At 37.2% G+C, this 23047-nt stretch overlaps 1 protein-coding gene across 5 annotated transcripts in view; it reads left to right on the top strand.

Moving 5' to 3' along the window:
- TLCD4 (TLC domain containing 4) overlaps window positions 1–23047 on the top strand; it is a 105645-nt gene that overhangs the window by 68567 nt on the left and 14031 nt on the right. For all 5 annotated transcript variants that reach the window (XM_067040206.1, XM_059056907.2, XM_067040198.1 and 2 more), the window contains 2 exons: window positions 1884–1978; window positions 17372–17445. In XM_067040206.1, coding sequence (XP_066896307.1) covers window positions 1884–1978; window positions 17372–17445 — 169 coding nt within the window. The remainder of the gene's footprint in view (window positions 1–1883; window positions 1979–17371; window positions 17446–23047) is intronic.

Below are 23047 nucleotides of genomic sequence, written 5' to 3' on the forward strand. Positions count from 1 at the left end.
ACGCTAAGGAAGTTTAAGCCTCAGGGTCCTCACTTGCAAGGGCCCTTGAAATGTGCTCCCATGGTCATGGTTTTGTATTGTTTTGGTAAGATTTGCAAGAGTAAGGTATTTTAGTCATAATCAGTTAAGATCATGGACTCTTTCCACTTCACATTTCCCTCTGTCATATTTTCTCTCATGTTGGATGAGGTTGGAATAACACAACGAGACAGAGGGGAAGTTAAGTTGAGAATATGCCATTTAAACTGCTCTTTGAAATGACATTTTGGACTGTCTCAATAAAACAAGAGAGAAATAAGAGATCCCTGATTTGGACATTTATGCAGGGAACGCTATTTTGTAATTTTCAAATTTAATTAACAGCTGAAAGAAAATCCAAGTAAAAATAATGGACTGAAACAAAAGTGATAAAGATGAGTGATGGACTCGGTAGAAAATTTTCTGCCATCAAGAAGTGAATTGTAAAAAAAAAAAATTAGATTAAACCAAAACATAGTAATTTATTAAGAGGAAAAGATACATTTGGGATAGAAATAATGAATAGGCTATTGGATTATTCAACGGCCCAATTAAAAGAAGAGTGAATCTTGTGGACATATTGGGAAAAGATTTGCTCTTTGGCACAAAATGCTGTCATTGACAAAGTTAACACAAAATTTATAATATGCCTCATACACTGGTTAATGAGTATTGTCAATTCAGAGAGTAGTTACTACCCAGGAAATCTTGTACGAAAGAAACTTGATAAAGATTTTTCTCAAGTAAGGTAATAATTCAAAACACTTAAAAATAAGTTATGAACTGAAACAAACTTTCTAAACCAAGCTGAATGAAAGGTGAATTCTTTTATTCTCTTATAGAAAATATTATAAGATCATTATCATATAAATTGGTAACCAAAGAATATATAGCCAAATATAGGAAGACTGTATCTAGAGAAGCATCTCAGGCAGTTAATTACTAATAGTTTTAAATTTTCTTGATTTCCACATTTGTGGTATTTTTTCCTCTCCTTAAAATTTATAATTTGATGACTTCTTTTACCTTTATATATATTCACATCTAGTTTTGTATTAGTAATTTTTATTTTTTATAAAAGAAGCTCCTCATGCTACAAGCTCCAAACCCACAAAACCTGAATCATCCTCTGGTTTCCATCCATGATAGCCATTTGTTTCCAGGTTTAAATTTCATGTTTAACCATTTGGTAAAGAAAATACTTGTGTTCACAGTTTGAGATGTTTCTGTTTTATTAAATGAAACAATTTTCTGAATTGTGGTATTGATTTAGAATTTAAAGAAAAATGGATGCCTTGAGCTCTTTTCTAAGATATCTTTTTAATAGTTATAGTTCTTTGTGTTTTGGGGTGGTTTTTTTTTTTTGCTATTTTGAGTTAATATTTAACCACATTCTTTGTTAACTTTTAAATTTTTTTGCTGAATTTGTGTTATAAATGAGTTGGTTGTTTTATACCTTTTCTGAGATCGTCTTATCCGTTTGAGTTATTATAGTGACAAAAATCAGTAATTTAGCATTATTTTTAAATTATTTTTATTCTGTAATATTTTCATTTTATTTAACCCTGTAACAAGTTAATTCGTTTATACTTTCAACAAATACGTTACATTACATAGCTATATGCCTGGCACTGGGCTTGATGCCCACACTTGGTCCTCTTCCTAGAGAAGTCCCAGTAGTGTAGGGGAGACAGTTATCTGGAAGCACATACTTACTGGTAAAAGGGGTAGTTGAACTCCTGATGTACGAGACTAGTGCTGTGGGCTCAGAGTGGACTGTGATGTGATGTCAGGAGAAAGTTAAATACACTTGAAAAACAATGAAGCTTTCTTCCTGTGTAATATCTTATTTTTCCTTGTTACAGATTTGTTGATTCTCATTTGGTATTGGAAAGTGATTGGTGACAAGTATTTTATAATTCACCATTGTACAGCGCTGTATGCATACTACTTTGTACTGGTGAGTGCCAGGATTTACAGTGGTCTGACAAGCAGACAAGATTGGGAATAACGACTCAAGGGTGAAGATAAATCTAAACATACAATTATTAATTTATAAAGATCAACCCCAAATGCGTTCAGGAATCACTCCTGTGATGTTATCCTGTGTGTTCACAAAAATAATAGCTTTACTTACGCGTTTGTCTTAGTGTGTCTATTTGGGTTCACACACTTTGAGAAAGTCAGGTGACCCCAATTTCCTGAATGTTCACTCAAAAAACCTTTAGGATCATGTGGCTACTGATATTTGTCTGTCTTTCTAGATGCATGTATGTTTTAACAGCCAGAGCTAGGTATAGATTCCTGTATAACCAGCTGAAGTATTTCTTTTCTGTTTAATTTCGTGTACAGTTCCACATACATGCATAGTTACACTTAAGTACACTAGAGTAGGGGGGGGAGGGAGAGTCTTGTTCAGAGGCTTCATCAGAACTTCCAGACTGAGCTAATAGAGGATCCAGCAAATCTGGGGCACTAGTGCATATTAACTTTTATTTCTAACATTTTTCTACATTATACATTTGGAAATTAACAATTTTATAGCCCTTTCATCTTTGTTAGGTTTCTCCTCAATCAATTATTTTTCAACCTAGATACATGATCAAACCCAAGATAGATACTGGGAAATAATAGACGTATGTAAACTCGAATAGTATAAATTTTATGTAATACATGTGGTATACCATTCCATGTTTTTCCTATTTTAAAACATAAATGTAACTACTGGCTTTTTTTTTTTTCTTATTTGGTATTATTAAAATCTGTATATTACTGGACATTTGCGATGATTTTGAGGGCTTTTAAAAAAGTCATACAAATGCATATTAATAATATTCTTCTATTTTTCTTTATATTGCCCCACACAAGGATAGCTGGTGAATAAGACATCAGATTACATTATTTCTGCAAGAATAAGATACATCAAAGCATCTCTTTATATCACCCATTTAAAGTTATAAGTCTAAATAATTAATGTAATTGTTTTAAAAACTGTGCTGGTTTTAATGTTATAAATAAGTAGGTATTTATAGGATCCCAGTAGGTATCCGTAATCACTTTATTCTTCTGAAGCAATAGGCTATTTTTACTGGCATTTCCTACTGTTTATTTCCTTGTCTTCCTTTTTAGATTTTAATACATTATAGGTAGTTATAACATATAGACTTCTACCTTTTACAGGTCTTAGATAGTTGCAATACATGCACTTAAACTGACTAACAAAATATTGGTTGACTCAGGGAAGAATGCATGTGAGTACTCGGGTGAGTTTAATATCCTGCTGCAGGTTAGAAGTATGGTCTCTAAACATGAGTCACAAACAATCATTGTGCTATGAAAAGAATATAAGCTGGTGAAAGATAACAGGTCATTTACATGCATTTGTAAATGTGACTAGTATGAACTGCTGTTCTCTCTCGGCCACTGAAGTCATAGGCTTGGCAAATGGCTGCTATGGATTGGCAAGTTGAATATTTCATTATGTGGGAGGAATACTGTTTTGTCTTTGGACTTTTATGCCTTTATAAAATGTTAGTGAAGTGAATGCTGGATTTTTAAAAAAGAAATTAACTGCTGCCTTATTTAGTAAAGTTGATAAGAAAATCAACTGCAGTTTTTTCAAGAGATGGTTGCTTTTTTGATATGTCTTCCTGTGTTCTATTGTATGAAATAAATGAATGGTATGAAAGAAAATTATCTAATTAAAGTGAATCTATTCATAGGGAAACAAAATAGAAACAAAATTGATGAAATAAATATTATAGAGGTAGAGATCCTATGTCATTTATAGATCTTACATTTACTATTTGAATATAAGAAAATTTTTTCCCATGCAATGAATTCCCAGTTTACTTTGTGCATTTCAAGTAAGGCTAACAAAATACCAACAGCAAGTACTGCTACTATTATTATTTTGTATAAACTTTTATGAAATTCTTATCCCTTATGCTATGAGAACTGGCCTTTGGAAAGCACTTTGACTTGATACTTCTGCAAGTATTTAAGCTGTTTGTAGTAAGCTTTTTTTCTTAAAAGATTTTCTAACTGGAACTAATTAAAACTTAAAGTGAAGAATAGAGGCTAATTACCTGTAGGTTTTAAATGTATGCCCTACTGAATAGTTGAATGTAAATAACAACTTTACCTTATCTGACATAACAAAAGTAAGAGTCTTTTTTTTTTTTTTTTTTTTTTTTTTTAAGTAAGAGTCTTTTGAACTTAGGGTATTGTAGGTTGTGAATAGGTTATATAATGTCTTGATCCTCTCTCTAATATATTTACTGGAGTTTTAAAATTATCTCATGGAATAATTTAGAGCTTAAGAAGTCTTCTCTTCTGCCTACATAGAAAGGTAAAAATCCTACAGCTTTTTTCTTGATATTCAGCTTTCATCCCTTGTGCAGGATACTCATTGTCAGGGAAAATATGACAGGTTAATCTCTTATCATAAAGGAAGTGACACATTCAGGCTTTAATGTCCTATGTTTAGGGATAAACCATCCTCTTTTGTTCTCCCTTTCTGACTTCTTGGATAACGTTAGTTTTCTCCTGTATTCCTTGTGAATCACCTCCTCTCACCAATCAAACCACATCTATAGATACTGAGTTATAGTATATTTGGAAAACTTTAAAACTTCACAAGAAAATCACTGAGTCTCTGCGTACTTTGCCAACTCTTCTGCATCTTTCCATTACCCTAGGATCTAATCATTAAACCATTCTGTTGCAATTTAAGAGGAAAATTTGGTTTCCAATGCCTCTTGTTACATTTATTTAAGGGTATTAGTATTAGGTGTGATACTTTGACAGTGAAGATTTTTGATTTTTGTTTAATATTTTACCCCAGTTATCTATATTTTAAAAACATTTTGCAAACAATTGTGTATGAAGTGGTACTGAAAAATGAGATTCGTTATGTATGATAAAGTTGTAATTTGCGTCAGGAGACAAGAAGTAGAAAAATACTGGTCTTATGTTTAGTCTAAACAAAAATTTCCACAATGCTGTGAAACAAATGCCATGACTCACTAACATTTTATTATTAACAGTGTTAAAAAAGAAAAACTACTGTTTTAAGGTGAGTTAAATAGTGTTGCATGTTCTCAGTTACACTTAAATAATGTATTTCCTTTTTTTCTCCCATTAAGATAGCCTTAAAGAAAAATTTTAGGTAACTATAATGGCTGTTACAGCAACATTTTAAGATAAAAAAATTTCAAAAATTAACATTTCTGTAGACTAGGTAGGTATTAAAAATAGGTACTTAATATGGCTCACTAAAGCAAGATTCACTAGTAAGGTCTTTGTGATTTCTATTTCCCACTAAATTTATATATAATAAGACATCTTAAGTATTTAAATCAAAGAAAGATATTTTTTAAAGTTGTATAATATGTTAGATAACTTTTTTCCTACTGAAATAAAAGATTGACAGCTTTCTTATACAGTAATGAGTGATAGACTAGCAGAAGTAAGTCTTAGAAATTGTTTTATTAGTATTTCTTTTTTTAAAAAATTTATTTATTTTTGGCTGCGTCGGGTCTTCCTTGCAGCGCACAGGCTTTCTCTAGTTGCGGCGAGTGGGGGCTACTCTTCGTTGCAGTGCACGGGCTTCTCATTGCGGTGGCTTCTCTTGCTGCAGAGCACGGGCTCTAGGCACACGGGCTTCAGTAGTTGCAGCACGTGGGCTCAGTAGTTGTGGCTCATGGGCTCTAGAGCACAGGCTGAGTAGTTGTGGCACACGGGCTTAGTTGCTCCACGGCATGTGGGATCTTCCCCGACCAGGGCTCGAACCCGTGTCCCCTACATTGGCCGGCGGATTCTTAACCACTGCGCCACCAGGGAAGTCCCTATTAGTATTTCTATAGCTCACGTATACAGATCTATATAAAAGCGCTATGGGGCTTCCCTGGTGCCGCAGTGGTTGAGAATCCGCCGGCCAATGTAGGGGACACGGGTTCGAGCCCTGGTCGGGGAAGATCCCACATGCCGTGGAGCAACTAAGCCCGTGAGCCATGGCCACTGGGCCTGTGCGTCCGGAGCCTGTGCCCCGCAACGGGAGAGGCCACAACAGTGAGAGGCCCGCATACCGCAAAAAAAAAAAAAAAAAAAAAAAAAAAAAAGCGCTATGATACATTTAGTTTATTACTTCTACTACTAACTGAGGGATTAGCCATGGTAAAAATATTAAGTGCTCAGTTTTTTATTCATAAAATATGTGTTCTAAATGTGTGTGTATAGTGTGTATATGTAAAGATACATACATATTCCATATATGTATGTGTGTTTTTGGTTTTGGAATTTGTTTCAGTATTTCATTTTTAATATAGAATACCTGATGTGAGCATTTCCCATATTTCACAAACATAACAAACCTCCTCTAAGGCCTTCCTCGGTTTCGTTCAGTAAGGAGGAATTCTTCTCTTTCTTCCTTGTTCTGTGTTTACTGCTTCATGCTCTTTTGTGGGCACAGTGCATCTCCTCAGATATGCATAGTGGGATTACCTTAGCAGAGCTGTGTCCCTTTCTTTCTCTAAGCTGACTTGATTTTTTGAAACCTATTTCCCTTTAATAACCAGGAAAGAAAACAGTTTGTGTATTGGACTTGATGTGTGATGATAAAATAGATGTCAACGAAGAGGATTGCCATGTCCACCCTAGTCGATATTTTGTTTTTAATTAGGTTTTTTAAAAAGAAACCTTATCATATGATTCTTCTTACATGAGGTAACTAAAGTAGTCAAATTCCTAGAGATAGAAAATAAGATAGGGGCTGGATTAAGGGGGTGTTGGGAAGTTACTGTTTATGGGTAAGAGTTTCAGTTGGGAATGTAAAGAAGTTCTGGAGGTGGATAGGTGATAGCAGCACAATAATGTGAATGTACTTAATGCCACTGAACTGTACACTTAAAAGTGGTTAAAAGGGTAAATTTTGTGTTATGTATGTTTTACCACAATAAAATAAAGTTTAAAATATGCATGCTTATCAATTGACTGAAGCAAGGTTAGGAAGAGGAACTAATAATATGTTGGATGATGTATTACATTTTTTAAAGTTTCAGGCTGGAAAAATAAGCTGAAACAAATAGATGGAACTGAATAGTGATGAATGTCAAGTTTTGCACTTGGACTTGACAATGTATAAAAAGAGGGGAATGACTGGGACGTGGCACATGACCACAGTTGTAGTTGTACCAATAGCATGTCACATCTGCTAAAAAGGAAAGCTGCTTTTAAATGTTTACTCTATTAGGGGAGGTATGGTATCCAGTTCAAACAAATTACAGTTTCCTAGTTAGGCCATACCCACAGCATCTGGAGTCTCTAAAATTGCATATGTTCTGGGGCGAGCTGCCAGATAACTGTAGAGGGGAGATTAGATTAGGTGGCTATTGTCCTGGGATAAACAACTGAAGGACCCAGAGAGGTCAGTTTAGAAAAGATAAGTTGTAAGACAACTACATGGCTTTGAAATGTCCTTGGAAATGTGAAAGGACTGTTAAGTGGAAGAAGAAGTAGACTTACTCTGATTTAATTCAGACATTGGAAATAGGACCAATGCAGATGGTAAAGAGAGGTAGGGGAGACTGCTATTTTACAAAAGGGACATTCCCAGTGAATAGAAGATTATAACAACAGCCTTTTGAAGTGGTTCTTTTACCATAAGATATCTCCAATCAGATAGATATAAAAATAGATATAATAAGTAGAAGCTTTAGGTCGGAGCTTATACTAAATCGTCTTTAAAGTTCTGTTCTAAGTCTGAGATTCTGTGATTCAACTGTTTTGATGAAATGATTGGATTTAGTTCTAATACTGGAGAGCTAGGCAATGGGCAAGTAAGAATAAGCTACATTTTGTCACCAAGTTCTTAAGTAACCCAGGGAGGAAGAGGTGAAAGCAGCTGGTCTGCAGATCCATTCACTTCCTTGGGAGAAAGGGAGGGGAAGAAAAGAAGGCAAGTGACCCAGGTCTAATCTCCTTGTCAGCAGGACCTTTGGGTAAATAGGGTATTTACCGACATTTGTTAGGAGAAGGAGGTCTTAACTCTGGAATGCTCTTAGCCTGTTCCTGGCTAAGGATTTCCTATAGTAAAGAGAACCCAGGCTCTGTGAGGCCTGGCTCTTTGGAGAATGTCATGTAGTCTGTACAGTTTTTTGGAGGTATCAAATGGAGATGTATTACAAGATAAACTCTCACTGCATGTGAGGATCTTGGTGAACCTCACCTAGTAGAGCCTTCACATCTTCTGGGCCAGCGCTGCCTGTTCAACACAGGAAGGACCTGGCTTGCCAACTGCCCTTCACGTCCCAAACTTCCTCTGAATTATCTGATAGGCTCTATCCTTGTAGTAGTTAGTAAAGCTTAATTCTAGGTAAGATCACTGTTTCACGTGAGCCAGATTGGGCAATCCAATCCGGTCCTGTGTGTTAGCTCAAACCTTCAACTCTGTCTTATAAGGAAATCATCAAAAACCTTGAATGATTAAAGTTAGGCAAAGAGTAATTAAATATATGCTGGATTTTGTTCCCAAATCTCATTTCTAGGTTAATGGTGCTCTGAAAGGGTTTCCCATGGAAATGTCCTAAGATTATGGGTCAGTCTAAATAGCCTAGAAAAAGTACCTCATAATTGCTACAGTAGAACATAGTCACATTTCTATATAAACCCCAGTGCCCATAACTTACCTCACACCAATTACATAGCCCTAGTGGTGGGAAAGTATACCCATCCCACTCCAAGCCATTGATAGTGGCACAGTATTCAGTATCATGCTAGCAGTAGTAGGTGTATAATAATTTTATTTATCTTTCTCCCTCACCTTCTAAATTCCTGACCCTAGCCACTCTTGGCTGTTAGAAAATTAAATGTCCTGTGATAAGAATCCAGATTTTCATAATCACTGGCTGAAAGGAAAATTTTCTTTTAAGCTCTGGAAGGGATCAGACAAATCTTATTTTGTTTTCCCTCATAGAGTCATGCAGAGGCCATGGCCAGTATAAATTTTACTATAGGCAAAGCTCCTTAAACATAGATGGCAGAAGTGGAAACACCACGTTGACCAGACTCACCAAAACTCACCAAAACTCACAACTCAAAACCAGTTGTGAGTTTTGCCATAATTTACTAATAGTAAAGTATCAAAATTTATAATTTATTAGAACTGAATTAAACCTGTCCTTTTACTAGTGTCTATCTCACTTGTATTTTAGTAGGTTTTGTTGGTGGGGTAAGGATAAGGTAAGAAGGAATTATACATAACCTGAATCTTATCTAATGGTCACCTGTGCCTGTGGAAGCCTGTGCCACACGAAATGCTGACTCTCATGGGTGAACTGGATTAAACAGGTCGAGAGTCATTGATGTGCAGGATCAGAGACTATGGAAGCCAGGCTACTGACGCGTAGTTCACTGGCTCGCAGTGGTTTTGGACTGAGGAGGTGGTGGTGGGGAGAGGTAAGGAATAAGAATATGATAGCTACCTAATTCAGTACCACAGCTTACAAGATTTAACTATGGGAAACTATCTTTAAAAATTCAAGTAACAGGGCTCCCCTGGTGGCGCACTGGTTGAGAGTCCGCCTGCCGATGCAGGGGACACAGGTTCGTGCCCCGGTCCGGGAAGATCCCACGTGCCGCGGAGCGGCTGGGCCCGTGAGCCATGGCCGCTGAGCCTGCGCGTCTGGAGCCTGTGCTCCGCAACGGCAGAGGCCACAGCGGTGAGAGACCCGCGTACCGCAAAAAAAATGTAAAATAAAATAAAAAAATTCAAGTAACACATCACCCGGTGACAACTCTGTAATGCTGTAGCAATTTAGGAAATGGAAAGATGAATGTGTTAATTTCCATTATTTTTTTTGTCTGAATAGGCATGTTTATAAAAAATTTGAGTTTGTAGACATACAGGGCTCAGTAAGTATAACGTTTTCTAGGTCTGAGTCTCCAGACATAACCACTGACAATACTTATGTATATTCTTGCAGTTTATATAAATTGTGCAGGAATTTTCATATATATATATATAATGTTTCTTTAAAATTTTCCGAGAGAGCTTTTGAGGTAGATGAGACTTTGTCTTCCAAAAAAAAAAAAAAAAAGATAAACGCATATTTAGATCAGCAGAAAAAAGTAGGGAAGGCTTTCTAGGTTGGAAAACATGAGAAGAGGTCAGATCTTCATGGGTGGTAGGAAGGACTTGGGTTGTCAGCCTACAGGATTCATGTGGGCTCAGCGGTGGTTGTATGTTTGCATGAGTCAGATGGGGCTGCCTGATGGAGTGAACATTCTAACTCATCAGCCTTGCGTTTTACTTTTCAGAGAATTGTTGTAGGACCTTTAGCCAAAAGATAACTTGATGCAGTTGGCATATTAGAAAAATAAATCTGGTGGTGATAACATAGGAAAAAGAAAGCTGCGTGGGAGAGGATCTCTTTGAGGAGGTTATTGGAACAATGTAGATGATAGATTATGAAGAACTTTGGTGGTTTTATTAGTGAGGAAGAAACTAAACTAAAAGCCATTTGGTAGTCAATAGGTCATGGTGACCTATTGACTAATTTTGGATTTCAGAGAAGGAAGGGAAAGAAGAAGGCAAAGTGACCCAGGGCACTAGAGAAATGTGAGACCCTGAAGGAAATGGGAGAAAGAGTTTGGGCAGGAATATACTTGTAGATGTTGTGAGGTTTGTGGTGATACATGGTTATTCCTGGGGAAAAGGGCCCATGTGCCATTAGAAATAAGGTGTGTCTTGTGGGGGGAGGGCGATCAGGGTGAGGGACCAGAAGAAGGTTGGTCCTGTAAAAGAGGCAAAGGAGAATTTCAGAAGGGTAGAAAGAAAACCACAAAAGAATAAATTTGGAAAACAGTGGTTAAGGCCCCTTACAGCAACATTGTAAGTTAAAAAGCTATGTTAAGTAATGTACAAGCAGAGGGTATTTGAAAAAATTAGTTAGGCCATTCATTGTTATTTGAAGATTAGAATATATTGACAAGCAAAAAAGAAAAAAACAATGTCCCAATCCCACCCAATCCCACAACCCAGAGATAACTATTTATATTTACTTAATTACCATTTACATTTAGGAGTGTATCCTATTTGTATATATGCATAAGTAAAAAAATAGCATTCTGGGTATGAATATATATTACAAAAATGGGATCGAAAGCAAAAAGTTTAAATTTGTTTTACATATTGAATTATTGCATACAACAGAATAACTGGTAATCTTGTGTCAGAAAGCAAGGAACCTATCAAAGACTAATAGGGTCTTGTCGAAAAGACACAGGAACCAACATGATGGCTCTCACTTTGGCTAAAAATGTGACATTTTGATCAACAGTTAGAATACTGACTTTGGCCAGTGAAACCCATTGACTTGTGAGATCTTATTTATATTGAAAAAAAAAAAAAAAGAAAAGAAGAAAGAAGAAAGCTTGGTGGTCCTTGCACGAGGTCACATGTGGGTACTGTTAGGTAGCTGTTGGGACTAGATCATCTAAAGGGTCAACTGGGTTGAAAGGGGCTCATTTAAGTAGGTGGTAGTTGATGCTGGCTTCCTACTCGGATATCAGCAGGCTCATTGCCTAGAGCTCCTGTATGTGGCCCCTCCATTTGGCTTGAGCTTCTCACAGCCTGGCTATGGTGTTCAGAGAGAGAGCATCTCAAGAGTGAGTGTTCCAGCAGACCCAGGAGGAAGTTGCATGGCTTCTTACGACCTAGCTTCAGAAGACCCAGAACTTCACTTCCACTGCATTCTGCTGGTCAAGTGAGTCACTGAGGCAGCCCAGATTCAAGGGGAGGAAAGTAAGACTCCACCTCTTGATATGAGGAAGGAAAGGAATTGATGGTGGGTCACTTAGGTGACTGTCAGCCACCTCTTGATTTGTCAATGTTAGACACTGTTAATTATCTTCTTGCCATGATGGATAAGAATTTAACACTCACACCTCTATTTCCCTTCCCTTCTTTTTTCCCATGTAGTTAAAGTAATTTGATTTTCTCTCTCTGTTCCTTTGGAAACTTTAAACACTTTTATTTCTGGTTTGTGGCACCTCTTGATCCTTTAAGGTGAAGATGTCTGTGCTTCTGTCCTTCCATCCACTTCTGTCACTCCCACTGCGCTTCCCAGTTTCTGTCATTAGTACTTGTACTCTTGTATCACCAAAATTTTAAAATATTTGCCTTTTATTCTATAATCATATTGTTTTCCTTTATATCCAGTTGATCCTACACAGAGAAACTAAAATGTTTATTATGACTGTATTAAAATAGTTCACTGCACAACCAGGACTACATTTCCTGTCTAATTTTTGCATCGCGTTTCTAATTGCCTTCCTTTTTTTCCTTGTAACATATGCCCTTGTCTTATATTTGAGTTGTTCCATATCTTGGAGGATAGCATCCCATCTCTGCAGTAGTCTTTCCCCCAGATACCTGCCCCTGGAGCTCTCCATTCTGCTCTCTAGGTCTGCTACTTGATATCCCAGGCTTCCTGCCATTACTCCCCTGGTTTGGGGTCACTGTTTCCTTCATCGCACATCTGTCTTGGCTTATTGACTCGTGCTGCAGCATATCCTCAAATAGTTGTCTCAGAAAGAGTGTAAAGGAGGTTCACTCTCGAAGTCTTCAGCAAGTTCTGAAAACGTTTTTATTTTCAGGCCATTTGGTTGTATCATTATCTCTGTTGATGGCATATGGATATATAATCATATTTAATCAATTCCCTATTGTTATATGTTTGTTCTAAGTTTCACTATTGTATATAACTTGAGGAAACATTCTTATGTTTTCATATTTGTACCTATACATAATTATTTTCAAAGACTAATTTTGTGGGATTTCTGGGCAAATGGTATGTACTTTTTTTTTTTTTTTTTTTTTTTTTTTTTGCGGTACACACGGGCCTCTCACTGTTGTGGCCTCTCCTGTTGCGGAGCACAGGCTCCGGACGAGCAGGCTCAGCGGCCATGGCTCACGGGCCCAGCCGCTCCGCAGCATGTGGGATCCTCCCGGACCGGGGCATGATCCCATGTCCCCTGCATCGGCAGGCAGACTGACTCTCAACCACTGTGCCACCAGGGAGACCCGGTATGTACATTTTTAAGGGTAGTGACATGTTCTACTAAAATTATCTGTAGAAAGGTTACCCTGTCCCCTCAAGAAGATGTAGGTGTGTATGTGATTTAACTGGTTAATGTGTAGGGATTATTATGTGTAAATAGTTCTTTTCATCAAGAGATTGGTTGATTTTTGTTGTTGGATCTGTTTGTTTTTGTTTTATGAATACTGGCAGTTCATAGGGCTCAGAAACTTTGAAGAGGGTGGGCCAGAATTTTCTGAGCAAATTGGAAACGGTATCTGGAAAGAAGATAGACGTGTACTTGGACAGTCATTAAATACTTGAAGGGTTATCATATGCAAAAAAGATTTTGGATAGCCAGGATCAGGAGTAGGACTGGCAGGTAGACGTCAAAGAGGGTACAGTATAGTTCTGGAACTTTTGGAAAGCTGATTTAGGAGATGCTACTCTCCTCGCCATGGAGTTGTCCGTGCTGGGGGGCAACCTGGAAGAGCTTTTGTAGAAGGGATTTAAAAAATCTGTGGGTAATTGAAATAGGCAATCTTCAGAGGCCATTTTAACTCTACCATGCTGTGATGGTCATGAGCATAAACTTGTGGTGAAGAATTAAGTTTGGGTTGTGTGCAGTATAGTTGTGCAAAGTGAGGTAAAACGTTGATATAACCTATTGGGTAAATAAAACAGATGAGTCTTCTCTTAGAAGTATTTATTTTCCTTTTCAACCTGGATTTTTTTCTGCAGCGATTAGAAAGTAACATTAATTACTTTTGGAGGAGTGATTATTAGTGTGATTCATCTTTTATAGTAAAATAGCAGTAGTGAACCTACATTTAGTCCTTACTAATTGTGATGGTGATCTGTCTTTCTTATCATCTGTTCATCATTATCATTTCAGGCATGGCCCTTAGTCCTGTGTAGTCATCCAAGGATCAAGGATCAGTGACTAGAGGTGGAGGCTTCTATCTAGGAAAGAAGGAATAGGTCCTTTTAGGACTTGCTCAAACTTATTTAATCTTCTTTATAGCTATAGTAAGAAAAAGTACCTGGTTCAATTTCACTTTTAATTCTTTTCAGAGTGCTTTTTCTGTTTTAGTATTTTTCCTGTTTACCATTAGTATGCATTTTGTCTTTTTAAATTTTTTAAAAATCTATTTATTTATTTACTTTTGGCTGCATTGGGTCTTCGTTGCTGTGCACGGTCTTCTCATTGTGGTGGCTTCTTTTCTTTGCTGAGCACGGGCTGTAGGCACGCGGGCTTCAGTAGTTGTGGCTCACGGGCTCTGGAGCGCAGGCTCAGTAGTTGTGGTGCAGGGGCTTAGTTGCTCCGTGGCATGTGGGATCTTCCCGGACCAGGGCTCGAATATGTGTCTCCTGCATTGGCAGGCGGATTCTTAACCACTGTGCCACCAGGGAAGCCCCTGCATTTTGTCTTATTCTCACATTAATTCTGTCATAAAGATGATATTCTGCCTGTTTTACAAATGGAGAAACTGAGGTTTGGGTCAGCTTTGCCCGAGGTCACTTCGGAGAGCTAGGGTTCAAATCCTTGCCTGCACACTCCAGGCCCATGATCATTCATTAACTATCCCTGCCTCCCCAAACTTAATTGCTTAATTATAATGAATTGCCCAAATAGAATATATGCAGTGAAACAGATATTTATGGACTGGTTCCCCAAAACTGATGATCATTGAAGAGGCCACGAGGAGCTAGAAAAGGATGAACTCTCGGAACCTGCATTGCTTGATGTTATGTGCAGATTGTGACAAAAACTCATACAGTGAAATAATGGCTCAATTTTTGGAAATAAGACTGCTTCAGAACTCAAAAATGGGGGCTTCCCTGGTGGTGCAGGGTTGAGAATCCACCTGCCAATGCAGGGGACACGGGTTCGAGCCCTGGCCCAGGAAGATCCCACATGCTGTGGAACAACTAAGCCCACGTGCCACAACTACTGAGCCTGTGCTCTAGAGCCTGTGAGCCACAACTACTGAGCCCGTGTGCCACAACTACTGAAGCCTGCATGCCTAGAGCCCGTGCTCCACAACAAGAGAAGCCACTGCAACGAGAAGCCCACTCACGCCCATGCACAGCAATAAAGACCCAATGCAGCCAAAAAAATAAAATTAATTAATTAAAAAAAAAAAAAAAAACCACAAAAGTGTTACCAGAAAAGGGTAGCTACATTAACTAGTACTTTTTTAAAAACTAAAATTGTAACTTATTGGAATCCATCTAGGGTATTCTAGAGTGTCTTAAAATGATAGATATTTTAGAAATAGATGGCATATATGATTAATTTATACATACAAATGACCTTACAAACAGCTGATCTACCAGAACAAGCCTGTAGATACAAAGTGGATATTCTTAGAGAGCTGGAAACTTGATTCTTATAACTCTAAAAGCCTGCTATTGCTAGTAAGTAAAATTCTATGTATTTTATGCTTAAACACCTTTGTTGAGAAAATTTTTAGCTTGAGATCGTCATACTGGACTGATAACAGTAATGTGGGCCTCTAAGAGCAGAGTTACAAGTCAAAGTGAATTTTACATTTAACTGTAGTTGTTTTATTTCTGCAAAAAAAATAAGGCTATCCTAAAGGCTGCAGGCATTTCAGAAGAGTATTATTGGAAAAGGAAATAAGGAGTAAACATATCCTACTGTGTCATGGATAGAAAGATATCATTTTTTTAAATTAAATACAGGTAATAACTGTTTAGTCCTATTGTATTTACATTCTCCTTTTTAAAAGTCTTACATTTATGCTTCTTAAAGACATAATAAAAAAATAATAATATAACCTACTACGTTTAAATATCTAACAAAGAAAAATAAAAGGCCAGAAAGAAACATTATAAAAATATTATATTTTTCCACAGTTTTATTTGTTTAGTCCCACTATTAATTACTAATTGCCACCATTAACTGATCCTGTTGTTTAAATAAACGCATTTATTGTAACAGAAAAGTAAATAGTACAGAATAATATATAATTTCAAATTTACACGTATTTCTGTGTTAAAGTAATAACACACGCACGTCGTTATTTCCCGTGTATTGTCATGTGGTTTTGGACTGCTGTGGCTGTGTCTGGTTGACTCTGAAATGTTGAGCATCCTCCTCTCCTGCCACCTCTGTGCACAGTGCTCATCTTGGCCACTGTCTTTGTCTCTCTGCGGTCCTCCTCTTCTTCCTCATCACCCATTTCAGTTTCACTAAGGACAGTGAGGTTGAGATTATAAAAAGTTTTAGATTCATTTTGGGAAGCTAACTCTTGCAGTCAGCTCTCAGTTTTTAATCCCTAAAATAATTTACATAGAGAAGAGCTGAGAATCTTCAAATAAAAAGTCCATTCATTATTATTTTTTTCTTTATTGCTTTATATTTTTCCCATCTGTAAGGCAGTGTGGTATAAACAGTAGGAAAAGTATTTCTGAAGTTCTGGTATATCTGATGTTTTGAGGGCAGGTGGGACTATTTCTTCTGGTGTGTAATCATAATTGATTTAATTGGAAGTGCTAGAATGACTCCATTTACCTAGTAACACTTAAAATTACATAAAATTTTTGGAATGTATACCTTCGGTTTTCTTTCTAATGCTTATTAACTCAACTATACTTTTCCTATTATTAAATTAGTGGAAAGTACTAGGCATGATGTTTCTAAATTCAGAAAGTTCCCCAAAGTGTGTGTTTTAGCTATAGTGTCTTCTGATTGACAAGTATATTTTTCAGGTCAAATATGACAGATATGGTTTAACGTGTTGTTATGTTTGACAAATGTGTATCTGCTCACAGGCTTATATATTGTTACTTAGGAAGTGAAATACACTCTTGAGATTTTTAAGGTGCTCCTAATGGATATTAAACTACATTCCTATTTGATATTTAATTGCTATAAAATTTCTCAACTTCCTAAATTCACACTACTTTAATCATTATTTCTACGGTAATTTGAGAATGCTGTTACTAATGGCTATGTGCAGAATTCATTAGTTTAGCGTGAGACAACTGCTTGAAATCTGTTTTTCTAAGTGAATATGGTATACATAAGTGAACATAAGTGTACGATATGTTGTCTTTAAAAAATGCTGTAGAATTCTAATGGCATTTCTAAGTTTTCACCGAGAAGAAAATCTGTTTAGCAGACTTGGTTTGTGTTTATATTGATCATTATTTTATGCTGAGAAGCTATTGAATGTTTCTTCGATGTTTGGAAATTTTGATAAGAATGTTTTCCCTGACATTATGTTTTATGTTTTATCACCTAGAGGGATGGAGTGCTGGGATACATTGGGAATTTTCGCCTCCTTGCAGAACTTTCCAGCCCTTTTGTGAATCAGCGGTAGGTTACTGATATCATTAATTATTTTAAACTTGGGCTGTTTGGTTTGGGGAAACTTTTCCCCAAGATCCTATCCCTTATTAATATCTTACATTATCATGGAACATTTGTCAAAACTAAGAAACCAGCATCGATACTTTACTATTAAGTGAACTTCAGACTTTGTTGGATTTCAGGAGTTTTCCCATTAGTATCTTCTTTTTGTTCTTCAATTCAGTCTAGGCTGCCATATTGCATTTAGTTGTCTCGCCTCCCCAGTCTCCCTTTGTCTGTAACAGATTCTTAGTCTTTCCTTGTTTTTCATGACCGTGACAGTGTTAAGGGATACTGTTATTCTACAGTTATTCTGTAGAATGTCCTCCAGTCTGGATTTGCCTGTTTTTCTCATGACTGGGCGGAGGTTATAGGTTTTCGGAAGGAATCCTATAGAGGTGAAGTGCCCTTCTCAGCACATATCAGGGGCTACATGATATCCATGTGACATCCCTGGGAATATGAACTTTCATCATGTGGTTGAGGTGGTGTTTGCCAGGTTTCTCCACTGTGGAGTTTTTCCTTTTCTTTATTCTCTTCTTTGAAAGCAAGGCCCACTCTCAAAAGGGGTAGGGGGAGAGAAATTAAGCTCCACCTCCTGGAGGGAGGTAATTGCTCATTTTTGATAATGGGTTTATTATTATCCTTTATTGCCCTTATCTTGTCATTTGACAGGGTCTGCTGACATTTTTTCTGTGAAGTGTTTAGCTGCTCCTTTCAATTCCACATCCATGATCCCAGTTTCAGGCCTTCGGAATCTCCATGGTTGATTACTGCAATAGCTTTCCAACTGACTTCCTAATTCTAATTCCACATTCACCCACTCTTCAGTCCTTTCCTCACAGTGCTACCAAAGTCATCTTTCTTGTGTTCCACTTTCAGTACCTTACTTTTGTACTAAACACTGCATCCTCTTTAGATTCTTCTCTGAACTTTCAAAGCTCTCTGTGATGTGTGCCATGTCTCCAGTCTTATTTCTTACCACTCATTAGAGTTAGTTTTGCACCCTTACTGTCTCACGCACCTGTGGATTTTTCTCACTTTTGTTCCTTTATTCCCATCCTCTATTTTCCCCCCATCTTCGAAAAATTTACCTGTCTTTCAAGTCTTAGGTCAAAATCCCAAACCCAGGGAAGACTCCCACAATGACATGTAGCCTTTTGTAACTTAGTACAGAGATAACCCAGAGAATTGGGAGTCAAATCAGACTCATGTGAGTTAGGGAGCTTACCCTGTATCAATCCTTACTAATAATCTCAAGAATACAAGTAATCACGAGATACTGGCAAAGCAAGGAGATGTTCAGGACCATCAGCATGGCTCCCTAGGTCTTTCTTGCACTGGGCATACTCTGGAATGAGGTTACCTATGAGGTCTCTAAGTGATATGTATAGTTCATATTGCTGACGTGGAAGGAGCTCTCTTGGTTATGAAGCCATCTCCATTTAATACTCAGATAGTTACATAGCTTATACAACTTCCCTGGGGCAGGGGTCAGACCCCATAAGTCCATACATTCTAGGTTCATTTATCATAAGCAATACTAGACTAGGTATATCCTGAAAGCATTCCATGGATGAAGACTCTTCTACTACAAATACCATTAGTATGCTTACCAAGCAATTAGCCCTATCACCCTTTTTTCTTGCCAAAGATGGACGGGGATGGTCCTTCCACCTCCAAACAGGAGAGATTAGATTACAGATCTGCTGCTTTCCCAGGTACTAATGTACTGTTTTATATTGTTTGCCAGTGTTTCATATGTTATCATTTTATTTCTTCAAGAAGATACTAAGTTCCTTAGGCTTGACCATTTAAAATTTTTTAAATAAGTGTTCTTCTGCAATTTTTAAAGACTCCGATGATGTGAAAGTATAGAGAGCAAAGAGCATGTTCTCTGAAGGCAGAAGACCTGGATTTAAATTCAAACTCCCCCACTTACCATTGTGTGTGAGTGGAAGATTATTTAATCCTCCTGAGCCTCAGTTTTTTTACCTATGAAACAGGGATAATGATACCTATAGGCCTTACAGTTTATTGTGAAGATTCTATGTGGTTATATGTTTTGTTATATGTTTACATATGTGTGTAAAGCACCTGGCATAGTGCTTGTCATTCAGTACATATGCAGTAAGTGCTAAATGTAGTGTATATTCAATATGCTAAAATTTACTCAGCACTGGAAGTGCATAGTTTATGTTTGCTTTATCTACTTTGTAGTATCTTTTTTGTTCTTTAACCCATCAAAATTAGGTTTCCTCTTCCATCATTTTGCTGGAACGATTTCATTAGAGGTACCACTGACTTCCAGGTGCAAAATCCAGTGAACTCTCTTCGGTGCCTATCTTATTGTATCTCTCTGTGGACTTGATGATGTCGGCCACCTCTTTCTTGTAATGCCATAACTCCCCTTGCTTTCATGACCCTGCACTCACCTGGTTCTTGTAGTTCTCTGACCATCCCCTCTCAGTCTTCTTTGTCGGAGACAGTTCCTTAAATGCTGGTGTTCCCCAAGGCTCTCTTCTGGGCCTACCGATCTTCTCTGTGCTTCTCCCGGAGTGAGTTGTGCTTTCAAGGTTTCAGCTATTACCCATTTGCTCAATGTGGTGTAATGGACTATGCATGAATTTTAGAATCGTATAAGCTCAAGCTGCAATTTAACCTTGCCGCTTACTTGCTCTGACCTTGGCTAAGTTATGTAGCATTCCTGTACTACAGTTGCTTTCTCTATAAAAAGCATATTTAGTATTACCTACTTCTTTGTATTATAGTCAAGTGTTTTCTCCTCCCAGGTGGCACATCAGAATCAACATGTCTAAAATAGAATGCAACATATTTCCCTCTGTATTCTCTTATATGCTCCTGTTCAGCATGTGGCATGGCCATTCTCTTGGTTATCTCTGCTCAACATGTGGGAGTCATCTTTGTTTCTCCCTCACCTGTGTTTGGTCCATCCCAGGTCCTACGTATCACCTCCTAAACATTTCTTGCCTTGGCCACTTCCTCTCCATCTCTGCTGTCAGTGCCCTAGTTCATCATCTCTCGCCTGGGCTCCTGAACCAGCCTCTAACCCTGTACTGTCCAGCGGAGTAGCCACAAGCCACATGTGACTATTTACATTTAATTTAATTAAAATTAAATAAAATTAAAAATTTAATTCCTCAGTCTAACTTGTGTAACATTTCCAGTGCTTCCTAGCCCCATGTGTCTACCGAATTGGGTGGAACATCTATAGATCATTTTCATTATTGCAGAAAGTTCTTTTGGACAGAAAAGAACTATTCTAGACTGGGGTCGGCAAACCAAGGCTTGAAGGCCAAACCTGCTGCCTGTTTCTACAAATAAAGCTTTATTGGGGCACAGCCATGCATATTTGTTTACCACGACTGCTTTCATACAATAACAGAGTGGATTAGTTGCCACAGATACGGTAGAGCTCCAAAACCCCTTACTTTGTGTTACTCTCTGGCTCTTTATAGAAGAAGTTTGCTGATCCCTGCTCTAGGCAGTCTGCCTGCCTCCAGTCCTATTCCCCTTTCATCCTCTCCTGTATTATTGTCTTCCACGGCTATCTCCCTAAAACACGAAAACGAACACGTAGCCTCCTGGTTAGATCCTCTCAGTGGCACCTGCTGCTTCCAGTATAAAATATGGGCTCTGTAATGTGATGAAGAAAGCTCTCCAAGTAGAGCTATCTTCTCTCTCTCTGCCATATTCCTCCTCAAAAATCTCCTCTCATCCCAACTTGTCCCTGTGCTATAAAGGCCTCCTGGCTCCTTGCTTATCCTTCATGACTCAGCCCAAGGGTCATTTCCATCACAAAACCCCATCTCTTCCAGGCTGGGCTGAGTGTCTCTCACCCATGCTTCCATAATAGTGACACACAGTTATACCATTATGATTAATTAAATTATTGTAAAGTTATCTTTCTCTTTTTCCTGTTTCTTATTTATCTCTGCATTTCGTTAGGTCAAGAGCCAAACTTGGTTGAACTTTGCGTGTTTCAGTATCCACACATTGTCTGGCACATAGTAGCCATTTAATTGCTTTTGAATAAATGAGTCCAAAGAGGTGATCAGTTAAGCTTTAGCAATCTCTGTCTCTTGAAGATGATTCAGATTTGAGATTTTGAAGCTGGAGAAAATTAACCTTGACACGTAAAGGAACATTAATTTGTTTCTGTTTGAAGCTGTTTTTGAAAAATCATAATATTAGAAAGTTTAACTTATTCTTTAATTTTGTAGTAAAAAGCTATGCTATACCTTTATTTAAAAGCTTCGAGTCTTTTGTAAATTAAGAAATTGAGAAGTGGGGTTGGAATATGAGCAAGAAATGGTATAATGGAACAGCAAGGAGATTATGACAAAATTTAGCACAGCTACTTAAGTACTTTTAGAGTGTTCCATAGTTTAATTGTTTTCTTTAGTTTGTGATATTTTTATGTTCTCTCTATTGTAGAGCTTTGTATAATTTAAGAAGACACATGGGATGCATGTGGTGGGGTACAAAGGTTAGACACCTGGGCTTCAGTTAATTTTCAGCTGCTGAGTCATACCCGTGCCTCAGGTTTCTTTTTGTAAAAAGTAATTTAATGGTGGTAACTTCTTTTTTGCCTAAATGCCCTTAACTGTTATGAGGACATATTTTTGTATTGCTGTTAAGGGTAAATACCTTATAAAAACTTGTACCTATGCTCCTTAATATGTTCCTTCAGTATTTATTGAATACCTTCCCAGTACCTAAATGTTCCAGTCCCTGCCTCAGGGAGCTTCACTCGAGTGTCTGGTGTCATGCCTATGTTTGAGAAAATAGGACTTAATAATGCAAAATAATAAGCTAGTAAAATAAGATAATGTGTGAAAAAGGGCAAGAAGAAAAGTGCTGTTATTAATGGTTTAAAACAGCCATTCTCAGACTTGTTGATCTCATAAATTATTGAGGACCTCAATGAACTCTTACTTCCTATAGGCTGATATCTATGGATATTTACCAGATTGGAAATTAAAACTGAAACATTTAAAAATATTTATTAGGTCATTTACTATTAACAATAATATTTCATGTTAATGTAATTTTTGTGAAAAATAAACTACATTGCCAAAATGAAAAATTTTTTGTGGGAACAATGTTGTACATTTTTTGCAAATCTTTTAAATGTCTAGCATGATAGAATTCAGCTGGATTCTCAAGTTTGTTTCTGTTTTCATTCTGTTGTGAAATGTTATTTTGGTTGAAGCATATAAAAAAATCTAACTCTCAGGTTTAACAGTGGAGTAGGTAAAGGGGTATTTTAGTAGCCTTTTCAAATAATTGTTGATATCCTGCTTTAATACTACACCAAAATATACCAAGAGGTAGTTTCTTAAAGATTAGTTAAATGTGGAATCTGAAACCATATCAGTGGACTTTTGATACACTGTTATATTCAAATCCATTGGTCTGTCTTGTACTTTGAATCTTTTACTCATACATAATTTTGTGTCATCATGCCTTGGTCATTTGGAAAATATTGGTTCACTGAGTTATGTAGGTCTTATGATAAATGCTGATACATTTATTAGATAATATT

The sequence above is a fragment of the Kogia breviceps genome, chromosome 1 (assembly GCF_026419965.1).
Source record: "Kogia breviceps isolate mKogBre1 chromosome 1, mKogBre1 haplotype 1, whole genome shotgun sequence".
In the NCBI taxonomy this organism is placed as follows: domain Eukaryota; kingdom Metazoa; phylum Chordata; class Mammalia; order Artiodactyla; family Physeteridae; genus Kogia; species Kogia breviceps.